The 22,036-nt window shown below is 37.1% G+C and overlaps 1 protein-coding gene across 3 annotated transcripts in view; it reads right to left on the bottom strand.

The window, feature by feature from the left end:
- Hpse2 (heparanase 2 (inactive)) overlaps positions 1 to 22,036 on the bottom strand; it is a 593,647-nt gene that overhangs the window by 488,521 nt on the left and 83,090 nt on the right. For 2 of the 3 annotated variants that reach the window (XM_028773832.1, XM_028773840.1), the window contains exon 3: positions 6,663 to 6,824. The exons of the other annotated variant lie outside the window; for it this stretch is intronic. In XM_028773832.1, the coding sequence (XP_028629665.1) occupies positions 6,663 to 6,824 (162 nt within the window). The remainder of the gene's footprint in view (positions 1 to 6,662; positions 6,825 to 22,036) is intronic. 3 annotated transcript variants of the gene reach the window in all.

A 22,036-nucleotide genomic window follows, 5' to 3' on the forward strand; every position in this document is an offset into this window, starting at 1 on the left:
TGTCTTTATTGAATTCTCTTTCTTATCCTGTTTCATAAGAGGACTACTTTCATCCTCTTAGAATTCATTTAGGATTTATTCATGTTCTCTTTAAACTTCATTAAACATAGTTTTAAACATTCTTTTCAATGCTCTGTCTGGAATTTCATATAATTAATTCTCATTGTATTTCATTACTGTGAAATTGATAATTTTCAGAGAAATTGTGTTGCCTTGATTTTTCATGTTTCTTTTATTTCAGCATATCTGGGATTAGGCTAGTGTATGGATTTTAAAAAAATCACCTATATTCAATCAGTAGTAGTATCTGCAGTATTCAAGTATAACTAGGTCGTTGTAGGTTTGAGGCGTTATTATCACAGTAGATTGGGGGTATAGCTCAGTAGCTAACCCTCAGACCCACATGCTCAGGGTACTAGACTTGCACCTTAGCACTGCTCCAAATGCAGAAAAATACCCATGTAGGTAAGCATGCCCATGGAGAGAGTCTCACTACAAAAACACAGTAGCTGTGTTTAATAGCTAATTAAAATCAACCACTTCTACTCAAAACATTTAAAAGAATGAAAGATCAAGGATAATATAGTATACACTAAGATATTAGTTATTCAGAGGGAAAATGGAAGGGAAATAAACAGAGTAAGACTAGCAGTTAGTATTAGATTAAACTGGGAAATTAAAAGAGGGAAAGTGAACAGAAGATGAAACAATAAAGACAAGAGGGAGGAGACAAAGCAGCTCCAGCCAAAGAGAATGAAAAGAGAAAGGTGAAGAAGTGTAATCAAATGACCTAAGGTCATCTCAGCACCCAGGAGGCAGAAGCTCCAGACTAAGACTAGCCTGAGAACATGAAGGGGAGCATAAATGACAGAACAATGGTGGCCTACTATATTGAGATTACCTACTAAATGAGAGAAGTGTACGACAAAGGAGAAAGGCCTAGGCAGGGGATATGACATCTATATGAACCTCCCTTGTAGAGCAGAGAAGGCCTGATTCTTTGCAGTCACTCATGGGGACAGGGCACAAGCACCCTTACTGCCAAGCGATTTCCTGTAGTTGTATAACACAGGTACCAGGCCCATCTTTGGGTAGTATCTAGGACTCAGACTAGATGTCTACCTCATGGAACACTGTGAAGCTCTGACTCAGCTTTTTTCCATTTTATATACATATTGAAAGGTAATCTTCAGGCTGGAGTTTGAATACAGCCCAGTGACACGTGTTCTGAGTTCCCAGAGAAAGCTATGAAGAAAGGAACCTTTACTTCTAAAGTCACATTGCTGCTTCATCTAAAACCATTTTTGAGTGCTCTGTAATGTTTATTTTCATACTTTGAATGTTCTATTGATTAACATTGTCCCACACAATTCTCTATCAGCTATGTTTCATTATATATTAATATATTTCTTCTTTATATTCCTTGAATTTTTCTTATTGATTTCAGTATTTTAAATAACAATTTAAGTGTAAAATTTAAGGCATCCTATAAAAGCAAAGACTTCCATTAATTGTATTTTGTGACTGCAAATTCTCCACAGGAAGTACAACTTCTTAATTCCTTCTCCCTCCCACGTCAGTGCTTACCATGGACCAGTAAAAAGAAACCTAACTCATTCTCTGTCCTAAAGATATACAAAGTCCACTGGTGAAGACAGGAACAGCACTGCAGAGCTTGCCACTCAGTGTATGTGCTGAAAGAATTATTTACTCAAAACAAATTTTCTTGACTTACAAAAGCCTTCAACCCAGGTGATGATAGGTCATGATGATGGAAGAATATCACTTTTTATATGTTTCGATAGCATTTTTTTATATTTGCTAATATTATTCTAATACTGTACCAATAATGATAACTTCCAGGACACAGAATCAAGAAGGAAAAAGTTATAAATTTTATTAAAGAACTCAAGGACTTTAACAAACACACAAGTATTTTACTGAACTCTAAGAGGATAGTAATAAACACATGGGTGATATACAAGAAATGCAAATACAAGGCCAAAAGAATGAAATGATGAAGATAAGTTCAGATTTGAAAACTGAATTCAATAAGAAGATAGAAACATTAAAGGGAACCCAAGCTGAAATAAAAATGGAATTGAAATGCTCAATGCCCCAACTAGAAAACTCAGGATCTTTTAAAAGAGCTTCTTGAAACTCTGTTTTCGTTGAGTCCTTAGAGGGTTTCCTTCATACCTTCCTCCCTCTTTCCCTCCCCTTCTTTTTCCTTCCCCTCCCTTCCTTCTTGATCCCCTCAGTTATCTATTATTGAAAGAGCGTAGGAATTTCCCAAGGCTCTCCCTTTGTCTTAAGCCATGGTTCCTCTGAACTTGCACTCACACTGGGAGGCCAAATGACTCTAGACTCTAGATGCAGTTTATGCAGGTAAGTTATAGCATATTCATACTCGTAAAGAAAATAAGACCACAAATGAGTCAAACAAGGATCTCTAAAACCTGTGAGACGACAGTTAACTAGACTTACTGTGTTGAGAATCCACTGGATTCATTTAGAAAATGAATTCCTTTACACCAGTTCCTTTACACCAGTAGCAAAATTAATTTTGAACTGTAATTGAAATGAATAAACACTGTCAGAAATTATTTTAAACTTCCAAAGAATTGCCAAGTTAATGACACAAACAATTAGTCAATAACAGTAAAACCAAGTTTCTTTAAATTTAGATTATTAAGAAGGTGCCACAAAGGAAACTCAAATCAAAAATATTTGTGTTTAATGGACTGCTATAGCCTTACACTTACCTAAAAACATGCACCTAGACATTACGGCATGTGGGTACAGTCTTGTTCTACTAACGGGCGCTCTTCTGTTCAGTTCATGCCCACAAAATGGGCCAGGACAAAGTAACAGAACCTTCTGCTCTATTCATTTACTACAGTAACACAAGAAACCTGAGCACAAAATTCCTACTCTAATTCAGTTTGATAAAGATTAAGTAAGACACAAAACTAAAACTGACAGCCAAAACATGAGAAAAATTCTCATAAAGAAATATTGAAAAAATTGAAAAAAAGAAATATTGAAATGTATGTATAGTAATGCCATCTATCTTAATGGCTATATGGTTTTATGCTGTCCAAATGCAGAAAAGTGACTAAGTGACATCATACAATAGCTAATTTTATAAAATTTTTCCTCATTACAGTATCATTCACTGTGTTCTATGTGTTATTCAAAATTCTACACAGATATTCTCCTTGACTTCCAGGAACTTATGTTCTAAGTGAATTTCAAGTATTGTTCAACTAGATTTATCTAGTTTTTCATATGATTACAAAAATCCACCACAAATGTTCTTTTTATACCTGTAAGAAGGGAAGAAGCAGAGAGGACGAGAAAATCTCAACTTTGTAAAGACATGTTAATAGCATTCCTTAAGAACAGTCTTCAGATTAATTCACAATGTCTATAATAGAACATGTCAACAAGTTTATACAGTACTACTATATTAAAAATCATGAGAGCACAAGAAATATTAAGACTTGATCTTGGTTTTCTTTTAAAAGTTTCCTATTTCATTCTTCCTATTTATTGTTTCTTCTGTGATATGTACAATGATGACTCTCATGCTGAAGAGACATATATATATATATATATATATACACACACACACACACACACACACACACACACACACACATCCATCCATGTCAGCAATGAATGAAGGTTGTAGGACACAACTCATCACCATTTAAAATAGTCCTATTTTATCACTGTTGGAATGGCTCTATTCCCTTCCAATAACATTAGGTGTTCATTTCAAAAGCCATTAAGGCTAGGTAAAGCAAGTAGTATTTGCAATGCCATGTAAATCATTGACATGAGAACATTAAGACAGCATTACAAAAGGGCTGGTGATATGGCTCAATGGGTAACTGCTTACTACCAAGAGTAATGACCAACAAGAGGAAGGAAAGAACCAACTCCCAAAGGTTGTCCTCTGACCCACACGTATACACACACACTAAACAGTCAAATAGATAAATAAACAAATAAATAAATGGAAAATAATATTGATAAATATATTTTAAATATGATGTAATAAAGAAATGTAATGCCTTAAAGTTGATTTTTCTGTATTAGTTTCCATTAATAAGCATTAACCATAAATAGAACTGAAAGTTCTTGTTTTAGTAAATGATCAGAATACAGTCAGAGGTAGATTTTCCTTTTCCCTCCTCTAAGGTGTAGCTGATGAAAAGGTATCATCAGCTGAAACACATGCTATTAAGTGGCACTCCTCACCTCAACCGAGGCTAGCATTCATGTCAGCCCAAGGGAGAATACCTGAAGATGAGGATCTGCCTGTGATGTGGAATACCCGCACTTCAAACATAGTTATATATACCACTAACCTGTCACGATTATTATACACTCAGACTATACACAGGAATATCTATAAATAATATGGGAGGACAGGAAAAATCCTGAAAACTTAACTTTTCCTGAGATTTTAGTGGCCCAGTTTTTTAAGGACTTTCACTGCAAAATACACTATGCTGGAGCTATTGAAAACAGAAGTAGACTATCACCAAGCAGAAACACCAAGTAGGTGTTCTGAATATGTTGGTAAAGAAAAGTCAGTTCATTTGAGAGGTCTCTGCCCCTTCAACTTCACCCTCCTTACCAATATACATTCATCACTGAAAAGGGAAATATTTACAAAACTTAGTTTAGTTATGTTTAAATATTATGTTTAGCTGTCTGGAGACCATGTTCTCAGGATTTATACAAGAAATCAAGGATTAAACTTCATAACAATTAGAAAGCCACACTGTGTAAAATCAAAGAGTGAGTTAAAGAACATTAAAATAGTTTCACCATCGGCACTAAACTGAAATGGCTCCATCTCTTCCCAACACCTGGAACCAAAACCTTTTGAACTTTCACGTAAACAAACCAGACTACACCAAATACTCTGTCTGCTACAAGGTACCACCTCGGGACAAAGGCACGGGAGTGAAAAATGTGGAAGTGGCTTTGAAGCAGCTTGGGAGGAGGGAGAGCAGGAAAGAGGCTCTTCTCTAGGGTAAGTTTGTTTAGTGGAAAGTAAGCAAGTTGTCAGGGTAAAAGTTGACAATGTTGACTCCAACAGTTTGAACTGTGAATAAACATCCAAAGGGATTATGTTACTGAGAATTAGAAAGATTCCATTGAACTCAATAGAACACTGTGTTTTCAAAGATAATATGCCTCTGAGCCATACTCTGGGTCCACAGTCTAGGGTTAGAATTACCCTAAGGCCTTTTGTATGCCATAATAAAAAACACAGGGTATGACCCTGCTAATACAATTCTAAAAATATTAGAATAAGAGAAAATAAAAATATTTCATTTTTAATCACTAAATTGGAAGAAGATAAATATGTATACATGTGCACACTCTGGGGTAAGTTGAAGAAACCTGGAGAAAAATCTATGTTCTTTTCAAATATCAAAACTTAAACTCAGTCTTGATAACCAACTTAGGGAAATACATACAATGGCCATAAATCATCTTTTAAGTTTTCCCTCCATAATGACTATCAAAGAGCAAAAGCCAGGGCTTACACTTATGAAACCCACAATCCTTTTCTCTGCTCACCAAAGCCACATCTAAATCTGGCTTTCATCTCAAGCTGTTGGTTTCCACCAGGTACAAGATAAAAAGCTGGAAGAGTCTTGTGCTTTTTCAAAAGCAAAACAATTTGGTTGCCACTCAGCAATTCCTGGTAGAATGCCAGGCAGCCTATTAAAAAATGTTAAAATTTTCCTAACTTAGAGTCCACAAAAATAAATTTGAGATGTTCATAGACTGTCAGATACTCCATCTTATTTCATTCTTAACCATTCACAAACAAAAGAAAGCACAGTTTGATTTATCAAAGGTTCATTCAAATCAGTAATCAAGTCTGTCTTAGACGGTATCAAGAAAGTGAAGGTAACTGAGGTGTCTTAGTGCATCTTACCTAAAGGATGCTCATGCTAGCGTTGGTGAAAATCTGTACAAAGTCTAACAAAATATGCAACTTGCATGTTCTTTACCAGGAAAGTTTTGAGGTAGTCCTGCAAAATGTTGTTTTCCCTTGCAGCTCTGACATATATTTACTTCTGAACCAAGGATGTGGGCAAGGATAGTTAAGCTCTAAACCTCTTTATGCTTAAAGAGAAAATCAAATCCCCCAGATACTTTCAAATAGTATCAGGAATAGAATATTCTCAGTTCTGCCTGAAGATCATTATCTCTTTTACATTTCATTTTTATATTTACTGAGTTCAGAGAAAGGGCATAAGCAGAAAGAAGAAAATAGCTACTTCTTAAAAAGACTCCAAATTTAGTAATCCTCTCAAACCTACTGGCACACATTTAGAAAACTGTATTTTCCTAAGACTTCATTAAGTTCTCATTGGTTCTGTCATTTGAAAAGAAAAAAACAACACAGAGAATCATCCATAACTTTGAACCAGAAACATCTGCAGACTTCAAGAAATATTTGTTAAAGGAAGAGAGGAGTCATTATAATTAAAAATGCAGTAGAGTAAGTCGGGTAAAGACAGGCAGATGTGGGCTCATCTGGACACCACACTAGCAGCTCCCAAGCGTTAACTTGCTAACTGACAGAGGTCATCAGTATATAATAATGCCCAAAATTCTGTTACCTGTTAATATGAGATTACTGTAAGTATTGGAGTATTGCTCCTTCAGGAGCACCAGCTGCATCTGCGCTGCCTTCTCTCTCTGGAGCTCCAGCATAATGTCAGGATGCTGGGCAATCTTACAGCCCTTCTGTTTGTCCAAGGCAACATCACTCCGGACAATGTCTACAAAAAGAAAAAAGATAGGCAGTAAAAATAAAATAGAATGTACATTTACATAAGTTTTTTGGTTTTACTCAGCATGACAGAATTTATAAATTACCAGAATTTTTACCAAACTTATAAAATAGAGAAATAATAACCCTGAGGGCCCTTTAGCGCCATACCAAATCCCGTAAGTTTCTCTGTCTATTTCCTGATTCTTTGGAAATTTCTGTTACTTAGCTCTCTCTAACCTAAGTAAAGACTCCAATCAAACATGTTTCTCCTTAGCTCACCTCCAGGATTTATTTACCTTCTGAATCCTTTTCTAAACATCATTCGCCATTCTCCAGAAAGAATAATAAAACAACTTTGAATACTAGGAACTATGAAGTTAACTTCTTCTACCTATGCCTTAGGACCAGAGATAAATATTCTAAATATTTAGCTTATTTTCAATTAATTTTCCAGCTAGACATTCAGCCTAAGTTAGGGCTGCCATTTCATGGTTACCTGATCAGGGACTCTCCTGCTATATTTCATGTATTGCTGGGAAAGCAGTTTCAGTCTAACTAGGAAACCACTTTTTTCAATCCAGAAAGATGTTAAGAGTCTCTGAAGTAAGAAAGAAAGCTAGAGTCACCAAAGCCTCTGGCCTGCTGTCCATTAATGGCAGGTTGCCTTTTGTACCCCAGTGAGATTTTGTACTAAAAGCAAATATACCCTCCAGAAAACATTCTTTCTCAATTATAAACTTTCTTTGAGAATGCTTCCCAACCATTAGGAAATACATTCTACATAACATAGTGTATGGAAGTTACTTGCCCCTTTTTGTCAATTAAAATATAATTTGGTGATTCTAATAGGAACAAATGATACTATCAATCTGAACAGCAATTCTAGAAACTTGCAAGCTTTTCATAGCTAATCGAGAGATTTTATGGGGAAAGAACTAAAAATAAAGTCTCTGGCACTGTTGACATTAATAGTTTCAAATGTGGTAAAAATGCCCATATTAAGGATACCAATAGGAAAGAGCCGTCTCTTTAAGCAATGCTCAAAAACAACTACCAGAACATACAGAACAGGACATGGCATGAAGGGTAGAGTATTGCTCTGGATAAGCAAGCTTTTATCAGACAACCCCCAAAGAATATCCCATCTATAAATAGAAACTCAACACAATGCATGTGATCACATATACTAGCCACATTTGAAAACAGTCCATTCTAGTTCTTAGGTAAATCAAGAACTGGTTGGAAATAATGTATTATTTATGACTAAATATATTTGCATCGATTTATAAAAACAGGCAGTAATATTAGCTAAATGACATGAATAGTGAATCTCAGAATTATAAAACTTATTTACAGAGAATTAATTAAATCAAAACCCAGTGCTCCCAGAGTCTAGACCACCAACCAGGGAGTGTACAGGGAGGGATCCATGGCTCCAGATACACATGTAGCAGAGGATGGCCTTGCCTGACAGCCTACATCTTGATTACAGTCCATCCTTGAGGGAAGTCAGGGCAGGAACTCAAGTAGGACAAGAGGCAAGACCCATACATGTAAGCTGTTTACTGGCTTTCCATCCATGGCTTGCTGCTTTCTTTCTTATACCCCAAGACCACCTGCCCAGTGTTGTCACTGAGCACAGTGGGCTAAGCCCTCATCCCACATCAATTAAAAAAAAAAAAAAAGATACACAAGCACGTCCACAGGCCAATCTGATAAGACAATTCCTCAACTGAAGTTCCCATTCCACAGAAGTGTAGTTTGTGCTGTGTAAAGTCAACAAAAACCAACCAGCGGAAATGGCCCCTTGTCAACTAAATACACAAACATGCCATCATTAAACCATAATCTTTCCTTTCTTGTCCCCCCCACCCAAGTATACATAGTATAATTTTAAAGTCTCATTATCTTTAAATTTTTCAACACTTTAAAAATCCAAGCTGTCTTCTGAAACCCAGTGTCTCTTTAAAAATCCAAAGCCTCTCAGCTATGGGCTCCTGCAAAATCCAAAACGAAAAAAATATTTTCTTACTGCAAGATGAAAGAGCACAAAAAACAGTAAAAGCAAAGCAAGACTAAACTTCAACAGTATAATAACTCAATGTCCAATGCCTGGCACTCCCTCATGATATTCTGGGCTCCAAAGAACCCAGTAGCCTCACTTTGCTGCCACTTGTAGCTCACACAGCTTGTCTGGTAGACTTTGGCTGGCTCCACCCACACCCGCTTCAATCCTTGGTAGTTATCCCATAGTCCTGGCATCTCCATTATGCTGGAGTATCTACTACAAATGAGTGTACACCTGCACCAATGATACCTCCTGGCCTCTCACAGTGCTAAACTCCAATTGTTCTCCATGATACCTTTAATCCTACAGCTTTCATGCTTCCAGGATGAGTACCATGTGGAAGACATATTACCTAGTTCACCTACTATCTTGAGATGTAGTCTTGACCCAATCTAGACCACAGATTCTATGTGCTGACCCTGAGTAAAGACTTCCCAGATTATGCCTCAATAGTGGTTGTTATTCTTAATCACAGCTAATTTTTAATCCCACCTAATTACCCAGTAAAGTGTTGATTTCACTTCAGTGGTAATGATCTTTTGCTAATCACAGTTGATTTTTTTTTTAATTCTCAGTTGGACCAGGACCGCAGATTCCTAATTCCCATACTTCACACAAATGGCCCTGACAGTCTTTGCTTCCCTCTGTAATTTCACAAGCGAGGCCTCTATCGTCTACATTTCTCTCACAAGTTCCCACAGAATACCCATTAAGCTTTGAACATCTAGTGATTTTTTTCAGCCCAAAGTTCAAAACACTTCCACAAACTCCCAAAACAAGGTCAGGCCTGTAAGCAATAACCCACTATCTGGTACCTATTTTGGTTCTAATTTGCTTTCTCTCATGCTGCTCATCTGAAATCTTAACAATCAAGAGATTTAAGCAGGGATTTTTTTAATTTAACATCAGCCTGAGCTACTAAGACCCTGTCTCAAAATAAATTTTGAAAGTATCATCTTTATCACGTGATTACATGGATGTCTCAACTTGGTCACATAAAAGAAAGACTAGCAGTATTTGAGGACAGTGTTAATGAATTGCCACATTCAGATGGTAATTAAGAAAACATGGTATTAAATAATCAAGACATTTATGATACAAATATAAAATCAAACAAGATTAATAGATCTGCATCAGGTATGTGAAACATTCAGCCCATAGAACACATCTGTAACATGATAGCTGTAAATGGAACCCAACACACTTGTAGATGTCATCTGTCCTAGTCAAAAATTGGATACCCCTAGTCTAGACAAAGGCAAATAAATATAGACTAATAGCATAAAAATATATTTCATGAAATGAAAGCAAATGAATCTGCAAATCTTGAGAATGATATAAATGTAATAATACAAGATACATTTAGAACTCCTAATAGATAACTAAGGAATCTCCTCTCCACATACTATAAAGAGCCAAGAGGACAGAACAATGGACATAGAGAGCTGCACAGAGGGGATCCAAGCATAGGTAAAGTCAAGGTCATCAGAGCAACAGCAAAGACGTCCTAAGAAATCCTAGAGGCCGAGTGCCAGGGAACAATGTATTCTAAGTCTTTAATGAAAATAACTGCCAGTTTACATTACTATCTCCAGGAAAATTATTCTTTTTCCCCCATAAAACTTTTAACTGTTTTTGAAGTAAAAAAAAGCTTCCTTAAGTAGCAGTCTCTGTTTCTCCCACCAAGGGCCCTTTGGTTCCCAAGCAGTGTTTTGTAGTTCACTTTCCTGTGGTATTTCAGTAGCACTCAAACTAGTTACTTAGGTTATCTGACTTCTTTTCCAGACCTTCAGTCTGGTTGTGTCATTCACAATATGACAACTCCGCTCATTTGTCATATCTCAACAATATCCAGCATTTTCAGTTTAATATTCTAACAGATCTGTAGGAGCATCTCATTGTAGCTTCAATTTCCATCTCCCTAACGATAATGGTATAAGGATTTTTAAATATATTTACTTTCTACTCATAAACCTTACTTAGCAGAGTGTCTGTTCATATCTCTTGCCCTGATTAATCTAATTATTATTTTAATTTTCTAACCTTTTTTAGTCCTTTATATGTTCTAGACTCAAATACTTCACCAAATTTGAGGCTTTAAAGGAGCCAATCCTATGCTATTTACTGATCTAATTGTTTATCATCTTACCAACACCATGTTCTCTTGAACATGTATACCTTTACACCGTTATCAGAAAAGGCTCTGCTTTGGTTTTTGTCTGATTTTTGTAGCTATTTTATATATTGTAGTCCTTTGCAATTTAGAAATACATGTTCTAGTTTACACACAAATACAAATATTTACAAAAAAGCTTTCTTTTTGTAACGTAGATTTAAGTAAAATTTAATTTATCTATAGATCACACTAAGGACAAATGAATTAAGTTTGAGTTTCATTTGATTTCTCTCACCACTGCTTTATATGCTTCAGGATAAATGTACTCTATATATTTTGCTACACACCATTAAACTTTTTGATGTTAAATAATATATTTAGTAAATTACAATGTTCATTATAATTCAAAATGAAAACATAAGAATTCATTTTGACTATTGAAATTGTAATCCGAAATCTAAGAAAGTCATTAGTTTTAGAAGTGTTTCAAAAAATTCCTTGGAATTTCTTCATGCATATTATTATGGTACCTGCAAGGACAGACACACTAATGTCTACAATTCCAATATATACACTTTTAGTTCTTTTTTTTTCTTCTGCTGATTGCACTAGCTAGGACTTCAATGATATTAAATTAGAGATAAGGCCTAGTACATTTTGTATTATTCGGTTTTTATTTGTCTTAATTTTCATTTGATTTTGTTTTTAAGACAGAGAATAAAACTGAGTAGATAGAGGGGTGGGAAGGATCTGGGAGGAGAAAGACATAGCATATGATCAAAATATATTGCATAAATTCTTTTCTTTTTTATTAAATATTTTATTTATTTACATTTCAAATCCTATCCCCTTTCCCAGTTTCCCCTCCAGAGACCCCCTATCCCATCCTCCCTCTCCTTGTGTCTATGGTGGTGCTCACCCACCTGCCCACCCACTCCTGCCTCCCCCCCCCACATTCCCCTACACTGGGGCATCCAACACCCACAGGGCCGCTCCTCCTATTAATGTCCAACAAGGTCATTCTCTGCTACATATGCGGCTGGACCCATGGGACCCTCCATGTGTACTCTGTGCTTGGTGCTTTAGTTCCTGGGAGCTCTGGGATATCTGGTTGGTTGATATTGTTGTTCTTCCTTTGGGTTGCAAACCCCTTCAGCTCCTTCAGTCCTTTCTTTAACTCCTCCATTGGGGACCTCGTGTTCAGTCCAATGGTTGGCTGTGAGCATCTGCCTCTGTATTTGCCAGGCACTGGCAGGGCCTCCCAGGAGACAGCTATATCAGGCTCCTGTCAGCAAGCACTTCTTGGCATCCACAATAGTGTCTGGGTTTGGTGACTGTATATGGAATGGATCCCCAGGTGGGGCAGTCTCTGGATGGTCTTTCCTTCAGTCTCTGCTCCACACTTTGTCTCTGTATCTCCTCCCGAAAGTATTTTGTTTCCCCTTCTAAGAAAGACCGAAGCATCCACAGTTTGGTCTTCCTTTTTCTTGAGCTTCATGTGGTCTGTGTGTTTTATCTTGGGTATTCCTAGCTTTGGGGCTAATATCCACTTATCAGTGAGTGTGTGCCATGTGTGTTCTTTTGTGATTGTGTTACCTCACTCAGAATATTTTCTAGTTCCATCCATTTGCCTAAGAATTTCATGAAGTCATTGTTTTTAATAGCTGAGTAGTGCTCCATTGTATAAATATACCACATTTTCTGTATCCATTCCTCTGTTGAGGACATCTGGGTTCTTTCCAGCTTCTGACTATTATAAATAAGGCTGCTGTGAACAGAATGGAGCATGTGTCCTTATTATATGTTGGAGCATCTTTTGGGTATATGCCTAGGAGTAGTACAGCTGGGTCTTCAGGTAGTACTATGTCCAATTTTCTGAGGAACCACCAGACTGATTTCCAGAGTGGTTGCACCATCTTGCAATCCCACCAATAAAGGAGGAGTGTTCCTCTTTCTCCACATCCTCGTGAGCATCTGCTGTTACCTGAGTTTTTAATCTTAGCCATTCTGACTGGTGTGAGGTGGAATCTCAGGGTTGTTTTGATTTGTATTTCCCTGATGACTAAGGATGTTGAACATTTCTTTAGGTGCTTCTCAGCTATTCAGTATTCCTCAGTTGAGAATTCTTTGTTGAGCTCTGTTCCCCATTTTTTAATAGGATTATTTGATTCTCTGGAGTCTAATTTCTTGAGTTCTTTGTATATATTAGCCCTCTATCGAGGTTTGGTAAAGATCTTTTCCCAAGCTGTTGGTTGCTGCTTTGTCCTATTGACAGTGTCCTTTGCCTTACAGAAGCTTTGCAATTTGATGAGGTCCCATTTGTCAATTCTTGATCTTAGGAGCATAAGCCATTGGAGTTCTGTTCAGGAACTTTTCCCCTGTGCCCATATGTTTGAGGCTCTTCTCCACCTTCTCTTCTATTAGTTTCAGTGTATCTAGTTTTATGTGGAGGTCCTTTATCTACTTAGACTTAAGCTTTGTACAAGGGGATAAGAGTGGATAGATTTTCATTCTTTTACATGCCAACCTCCAGTTGTGGGGAGAATTACATTACAGTACAAACCCACAAGCCTGATTCCAGGCTTGGGGCCTGAACATCCTCGTTGCTTATAATCCCTCTTTGCCAGTAACTCCCTTCTCCGCTGTCCCCTTCCACATTCCCCCACATACCTCTCTGACTATGGCCATCTCCATACCTACAGGCCTAGACCCATATCTGTGGCCTTCCAATCTGCTTTGTTTAAGTCACCTTTGAATTAAGAATATCCTCCCCCATCCTCTACCACTGAGTATGGGACTGGGAAGAGAGGAGGGAAGAGGGTTGCTATGGGGATGTAAAGTGAATAAATAAATAAGTTAATGAAAAGAAAAAAAAATGTTATCTTTTATTGGTGAGCTACTGCTTCCTTTCCAATCCTTCCCTCCACTTACTGCCATTACCACAGGCCAAGCTCCAGATGTGTGGTCTGAAAGTGGCCTTTGACAGTTCATCTACCAGTTTGACCTAGTCTAGCTTAATTCGCACACCTCCTGCACTGGCCCAATCTAAGGAAGGCCAGATTATCACATCAGATGCACAACCTAGAAATTACATATGCCCAGGTCAAACTACAAGAGCAAAGACAACATGAGTGGCCCAAACAGAATTTTTCCTCATCAAACCCACTAGTCCTACAGAAGTGCCTCTAATGAAAACACAGGATTTAAAAGAATAACCATAACTGTCATCAAAGAGTTAAAGAATACACCAACAAATACTTCACTGAACTCCAAGAGGACAGCAAAAAATGTCTGAATTATGTCCAAGAAAATACAAATACATGGCTGTGTGAAATGACAAAGATAATTCAGGTTCTGAGCACTGACTTCAACTGAGATGTAGACATGGAAAAGAACACAAACTGAAACAGAGATGGAAACTGAAAACTTAATGTTCCAATTATAAAATTCAGGAGGCAATCTTATAAGCAAAATCAATCAAGCAGAAGGTAGAATTTTAGAATTCAATGTAGAGTATCTATTTGGCTGTGGGTGTCTGTCTCTGTCTGAGTCAGCTGCTGGGTGAAGTCTCTCAGAAGACAACTTGTTTCGGTCTGAAAGCATAACAGATCATCATTAATAGTGTTAGGAATTGGTGTTTGCCCATGAATCTCAAGTTGGTTATTAGCTGGCCACTCCTTCAGTCGCTGATCAATCCCGGATATGCATTTCTTATAGACAGGATAAATTTTTGGTTGTAGGTTTTGTGTGTGGGTTGGTGTCTCTATTACTCCACTAGGGTTCCTGCCTGACTTACAGGGGGTGGCCTTTTCAGGTTCTATATTCCCAGTGTAGTGAGTCACAGCTAAGGTCACTTCCATTGATTCTTGGGTGCCTCCTTATCCCAAGTCTCTGTAGCCTCCTGGAGATGCCTCCCACATTTTCACACTGGTCAGTGCATATTTCCATTCATTTCATGGCCATCATAGCATCTCTCCTGTCCTTCCCCACGTCTGATCCTGAGCCCCCCCCCATTCCCCTTCCTCATTCTTTCTCCCTCCTAGTTTCCTCCCTCAATCTGTCTCTTATGACTATTTTATTCCCTCTTCTAAGTGAGATTTAAACTTCCTCACTTAGGCCTTCCTACTTGTTCAGCTTCTTTGGGTCTGTGGAGCGTAACATGGTACCTGTATTTTATAGCTAATACAACTAAACAGTGAATGGAGCTTAAGGAAGAAAAGGAGGAAGGATTGTGGGTCCTGAAGGGGATAGGAACTCCTCAGGAAGACCAACAGAGTTAACTAATCTGAATCCTTGGGGCTCTCAGAAACTGAACCACCAACCAAAGAACATACACAGGCTGGACCTAGGCCTCCCCACACATGTAGCAACGTACATCTTGGTCTCCTATCCCAAAAGTTGCCTGTCTGTGAAATATGTTCTTCTAACTTGGCTGCCTTGTCTGGCCTCAATGAGAGAGACTTTAAGTGCCAGAGTGAGGGGGGGAATACTGAGGGAGCCCACCCACTCAGAGAAGGGAAAGGAATTGAGTAAGTATTGTTGTGGGAGGGGGTGACACAGAAGATGGCAGTGAGGGGGGAGTAAAGAGAATAAATTTTAAAAATTTAATTTAATTTAAAAAATAAAAATTAAAAACTAGCATAATATTTAAAAAGTAGAGGATCTAGAGGAAATAAGCAAAGAATATGAAAAGCTTAAAAAGTACAGGGAGAACATGCAAGAAACATGAGTTGTCATAAAAAAAAGCATTTGAATTATAGAGGTAGATGAATAAAAAGAATCTCAGATCAATGGAATGAATATACCAGATCTCTAACAAGATCATAGAAGAAAACTTACCCAAACTAAGGAAAAACATATTCATATACATATAAGAAATATACAGAACCCCAACTTAGACAATAGCAGAAAAGAAACATACCAAGATGTATCATAGTTAAAATACTAAACAAAGGAAAAAATTGAAAGCTATAAGAAAAAATAAAAGTAATATATAAAGGAAAACCCATCATAATAACACCCCACTATTCTATGAAAACTCTGAAAGCCGTAAGAGTCTGGAACAATGCACTCCACGTTCTAAAAGACCAAGACTGCCAACCTAGATTATAGTAACCAACAAAACTACTATCTGTGGAAGAAAGAATATTTCCATGATACAAACAGCCTGAAGAGAGAAATAAGCACAGTCAAGAAAGTCTAGAAAGAAAACGAACAAATCTATAATTAAATAAAATACAAAGCATAGCTAATAACACAAACAAGCCAAACAAACAAACAAACAAGATAACTATCATATACATATACCTTTTAATAATAACTCCAAATAGCAATGGTCCTAATTATCTAACCAAAAGGCACAGACTAGCTGAATTGATTAATAAAATCTATCTATCTATTATCTACAAGAAACTCATCTTTAGAGACAGGAGCCACTTTAAAATGAAAGAATGGAAACTATATTCCAAACAAATCAGGCTAGGAAGCAATCAGGTTTTGAAATCCTAATGTCTGACAAAAATATACTTTAAACTAAAACTAATCAGATGAGATAGATTATTTCATACTAATCATGGTATCAACTAATCAAGAAAACATTACAATACTATACATATAAGCACCAAACTCTGGTACACTCAATTTATAAGAACCATGCTAATAGAATAAAAACGCAGATCAACACAAAACCAAAAATAGGCGATTGGGTGATTTCAATTGTGCAGTTTCTCTGATAGATGAGTCATCCAGACAAAAAATAAGGACAGAAACCTCAGAATTAAGTGACATCTTACATGAAACAAACCTAATATCTATAGAATATCTACGCAAACACCAAACAAATGAAAAGCTGACGTAATCCATGTATTCTGATTATTATGCAATAAAACTCAAAAGTCTGAGCAAACAAACTCCTAGAGAGTGTATAAACTCATGGAGATTAAACAACTCATTACTGAATGACGAAATCCAAGAAGAAATCAGAATATTCCTGTAACTAAAAGAAAAAGAAAGCAACACAACAAAACTCCTGGTGCACTAAATGCAGTTCTAGGAGGGGAGTTTACAGCCTAGTGTGCTGCATTAAAAGGAAGAAAGACAACTCAGATAAAAGCACAAATAAATAACTTAAGGATTCAATGAAAGAATTTGAGAGAATAAAGGAAAAACAAACCCAGTGGACAGCAAGAAATAATAAAAATTAAAACAAAAAATAATGAAACAAAAACAACAAAATACATGTTATCAATGTATCCAAGAGCTGTCTATTTGAGAAGACAAACAAGATCAACAGATCCTGGGCCAAACTAAAAGAGAGGTCCCAAGTTAATAGAAAAAGAGATGAACATGGAAAACTACAACACATATCAAAGAAATACAGAATATTATAAGAGAATATTTTTAAAACCTGTATTTCATTAAACCAGGAAATAAAAAAGAAATGTTTCATGTCTTGATTCACGTAAACTACCAAAGTCGAACCATAAAGAGATCAACAGCATAAACAGACCCCTAACAACTGAGGAGTTTCAAAGAATAATAAAAACCCTTCCAACTAAAGAATGTTCCAGTCCACCAGTCTTATGAATGGCAGTGATAGCATGATTTATGATTATGAGTTCCATTATGACAACCAAACTGTCTGGAATAAACTTTCCCAGCTGGGGTATGCCATTGATAAGGAAAGCATCATTGAAAATCTTAAGGAAGTTGTCATACGTTTGGTAGTTACTGCTCAGCACAAACATGGAAGCATCCACAGAAAAAGAAATAATGCTTGAGTCCACACTTCCTGTAGACTCTAGTCCTCTCTATGGTGGACAAAATATCTGTAATTTTGCCATGTATTAACTACTACCATCATCCCCATTTGATATCAAACTCCTGGAAGATGGAAAAGGGCTTCCCATTGATCATATGCTTGCTTCCTGTTCATTGTCTTGATTGTGTCACTGATCATACTAGAATATGCAGAACACGTAATTTAAGTCCAAAAAAAAGATTACTTAAGGCAATAATGCTTAATTTTCCCAAGATAAAGACAATAGCATCCCTGATCACCAGGTGCCAAATAGGTTTAATTTATTTATTCCAATCTTTATCATCTATTTCAAGAATATGGCTAGCACTGCAAGAGATGTCATAGTCAGTTGAACATGAAGGAACAGAGAACATCTTAGCCATTTTAATATTAAATTTTAATTGTCACTGTGATGCTAGAAAGTGAGTTTTGTGATTTGAATGAGAACTTCCCATTACAGGTCATGTATTTGAAAATATGATCCTCAGTTAATGGTGCTGTTTATAAAAGTTATGGAACTTTTAAGATATGGAGCACCACTGAAGAAAGTTTGTCACTGGTGTCAGGCTTTCTGAGCTCACAGCCTTGCCCCATTTCTAGTATGTGTTGTCTGCTTCCTTTGTGCAGTAGCAATGTAATTTTTCAAACGTACTTTTCAGCTTCCTTCTCTTGCCATCATTACAAACTCTAGCCCTCTCAAACTGTAACTCAAACCAACCTTTCTTCTTTAAGGTATTTCAGCTACTTTACCATAGCAACAGAATTAGGTCAGTATTTCCATTTTGGTCAAGCGTCAAGAATGGAATTTATAGCTCAATCATGCTACCCCTTGTTGTCCTGCGAATACTTTTATTCCTGCCCAATGTGTTAAAGCTTGTCTTTAACAACATCAACATGTTTGCAGCTAAAGTACATAACTTGAAACTGAAAATGGACCCCCAGACAGAGTTATTAATTTAACAGGCTGGCAAGCCAAGGATGGGTAAGATTCTGCACAGAGCTTTACCAACCTAAGACAGAAGTGCATTGCTTTTGATAATGCATATTCAGTGAAGGGGAAGAAATGCATTCCTGTCAGAATTACCTGAGATAGGCTCACTCCTATTTATGAAATTAAAAAGGGGGAGATGTGGAGAGTTTTGGGGGCTGCTTGGCAAGAAACTGGCCAAGAACAAGGAAATGGTCTTCAGTCAGTAATCTGACATTAGACTAGAACAAAGAAGTAATTTCAGGCAGGAATATAAATCTTAGGCTAAAACAAAGAAGTAGGCTTCAGGCATGAAAATAACTTTGGGCTAGGGCAGGCAAGTAGGTCTTCCTGATAAGCCCTTAGAAATAGTGATCATGGGAGTGATCACAGAACTTTGTTTATTGCCTTGCTTGTTCTTTGACTATTTGTGTTTATTGTCTTGCTTGTTCTTTGACTATTTGTATCTATTGTTTTGATAGTGCCTCAACCTAGAATTGATCTTAATACTTGCATGTAATTAAAATGGTATAAAAGTAAAAAAGAAGGGGGATGGGATACAGGGTTTATTGGGGGATGGGGAAAGGGGATAATGTCTGAAATGTAAATAAATAAAATATCCACTTAAAAAAAAAAAGAAGCTGGCACAGAACAGTGGAGTTGTTGCTGTAAGGAACCTGCTCATGTATTTTTTTGGAAGATGTGAAAGTCTTTGGACCTAAAAGAGTGGTTGAATGCTATATGCAGAACTTAACAGGTTGTCCTGGTGCACAGCAGTAATGAGAGCAATGTTGACAATAAGGCATAATTCATAAAGTTTCAAAGGAGAAGAGGTCTCTGTTAGCAGCTGAAACTATTATAGAAGCCACTCATATGATATATTTGCAAAGAATTTGATTGCCTTCTGTCCATGTCCTAGGAACATGCCTGAGGCTAAATTTTATTGTTTTTTATAATTTATTTTTTCTCAAATCGTAATTCATTCACACAGGGGTTATAAACACAGAAAGGCAGGATGTGGGGAAGGGAATGACACTGGATGTGGGTGTTCAGGGGGAATACAGATATCTTCAGAATCAGGTATCGGCTGGGTGAAGGTTCAGGGGACAAGTCACTATGATTCTGCCTATGACTCGCTTGACCTTATCTAAGTTGGTATTGTCTGCCAAGGCTACCTATTTACAAGGTCTATGACTACTCAGGCTTGTAGATTTCCACAAAAGCTGCCTGTTTACATTAGCGTATAGCCATCTGTTTCAATGTTTTTCCACTGAGACCCAAGACTTGGTGTTAGTATACATGTATGACAGGCCTATTGCTGATTTTAGGCCTATGGTTGATTTTAGGCCTTCAATGTGTAAGCAGGGCTGCCCCTGACATCTCCTCCCTTCTCTAAGTATAGAAGGGCTGTGGCAATTCTAATCTTGCGAAGGCTGAGCAAAATTTTAAATAGAAGAAATTTTAAAAGTACAACATTGAGTCTGTAACATGATTGTTACTGACTACTCTTATGAAGAGCCACAATGAAATAAAGCAATAATAAAAGAATTATGGATTTGGGCTGAGATTGGTTCAGAGGTTAGGAGCACTGGCTTGAGATCACTTTTATACTTTGGGTCCTACCTATCTAGCATCGTACGGTAGTCTATGAATGGTCTGAGAATTTTACTTTACTTGTAGATTAACAGAGAAGAGCTTATCAGAGGTCCTGAGTTCAATCCCCAGCAACCACAGAGTGGTTCATGGCCATCTATGAGATCTAGTAGTCTCTTTTGGCCAGCAGGCATACATGCATATAGAACACTGTATACATAATAATAAATCATCATGGATTCTTCCTTCATGATATCAGACAGCCATGAATTCCAACAGTAGTGGTTTAGTGGTTTTCTCCCTCATATTCTCTAGTTTTTCTTGAGTGTTCTCTTTGTCCTCCCCCTATGTAAAGACTTCTATCCTGTTATCACAGGAGAAAAAGGTCCTCAATATGTAAGAGCACTTTGACAGTAAACTTCTCAGCTTTCATCTGTGAGCCAACAAATTTTGATTCATTACAAATTATCTGATATTGTCAGTAGTACAAAATGCATTAAGACAACCAACTAGTGTTCTTGTTGCTATGTGGGAATTGGGACTCAGAAAATTACTGCAAAACAGTAATTATTATGTCAGTTAAGCTTGTTGTGAAAATAAAATCACTTTTTTATGGCATAGGAATCTCACATTTTCTGCCAGTAACCAAGAAATGCTGATAAGCTCTCCTTAGTAGTATCTCATATGGGATGGGCCTCAAATTGGGACAATCATTGGTTAGCTCTGTTCCATGCTCCACCTTTATCCCTTCGAATATTGTAGGTTGGACTCCATTAGATTTCTTATCAATAACCATGTTTTTTGGTTATAGGGAGAGCCACTTTTGGAGCTATAACAAATGCTTTAGAGCATTAAGGCATCAGTTTCTTAGTTATTGTTTGTTTGTTGTTGTTGTTGTTTGAGACAGTGTTTAGTACTGGCTGTCCTGGAGCTTGCTCTGTACACTAGGCTGGCTTTGAACTCCAAGATCCATCTGAGGGTTAGGATTTCTATTTAACCATTGTCCCTAACCTGAGGAAAAGGTATCTACCCCCAGGGTGAGGCAGCACCCAAGGGGGGATTCCTGTACTGTGAGGAGAAAGTAAGGGATTTGTAAAGGTGGGACTAGGAGAAGAAGAGGGAGAATGGCTGTCATTAGGATATAAAGTGAATAAATAAGTTAATTTTAAAAAAAGAAATCTAATGAAATTTCAGACACTACAGTTCTTTAGCTGTCCTCCAGAACATCTATGACTCTTACCTCCCACCACTACCAGAAACATACTCAATCTCAACAACTGAAAATCCCATTTTTCTAGAGCAATGGTTGGTAAACCTTCTATAGTCATACAGTGAGTATTTTAGGTGTTGCATTTGATACTCTGCTTCAACTACTCAATTCTGCTATTGTAATGCAATAGCAGTCAGAAAATATACAAATGAATAGGTGTGGCTATGCTCCAGCAGATCTTTAATAAGTCAGATGGTGATAAAATTATATCTGAAAGTATACTTTGCTGACTTCTGATCTAGACATACAGGTAAAGCAGTAAATACCCTCACATTTCACAGATAAAGAAATGGAGGTTGGCTCCACTAAAGAAGTGGTGGTGCATACCTTTAATCCCAGCAATAGAGAGGCAAAAACAAATGGATCACCAAGTTCAGGCCAGCCTAGCATTACAGAGCAAGTTCCA

Source organism: Grammomys surdaster, unplaced genomic scaffold (assembly GCF_004785775.1).
Source record: "Grammomys surdaster isolate TR1022 unplaced genomic scaffold, NIH_TR_1.0 66, whole genome shotgun sequence".
Lineage (NCBI taxonomy): Eukaryota > Metazoa > Chordata > Mammalia > Rodentia > Muridae > Grammomys > Grammomys surdaster.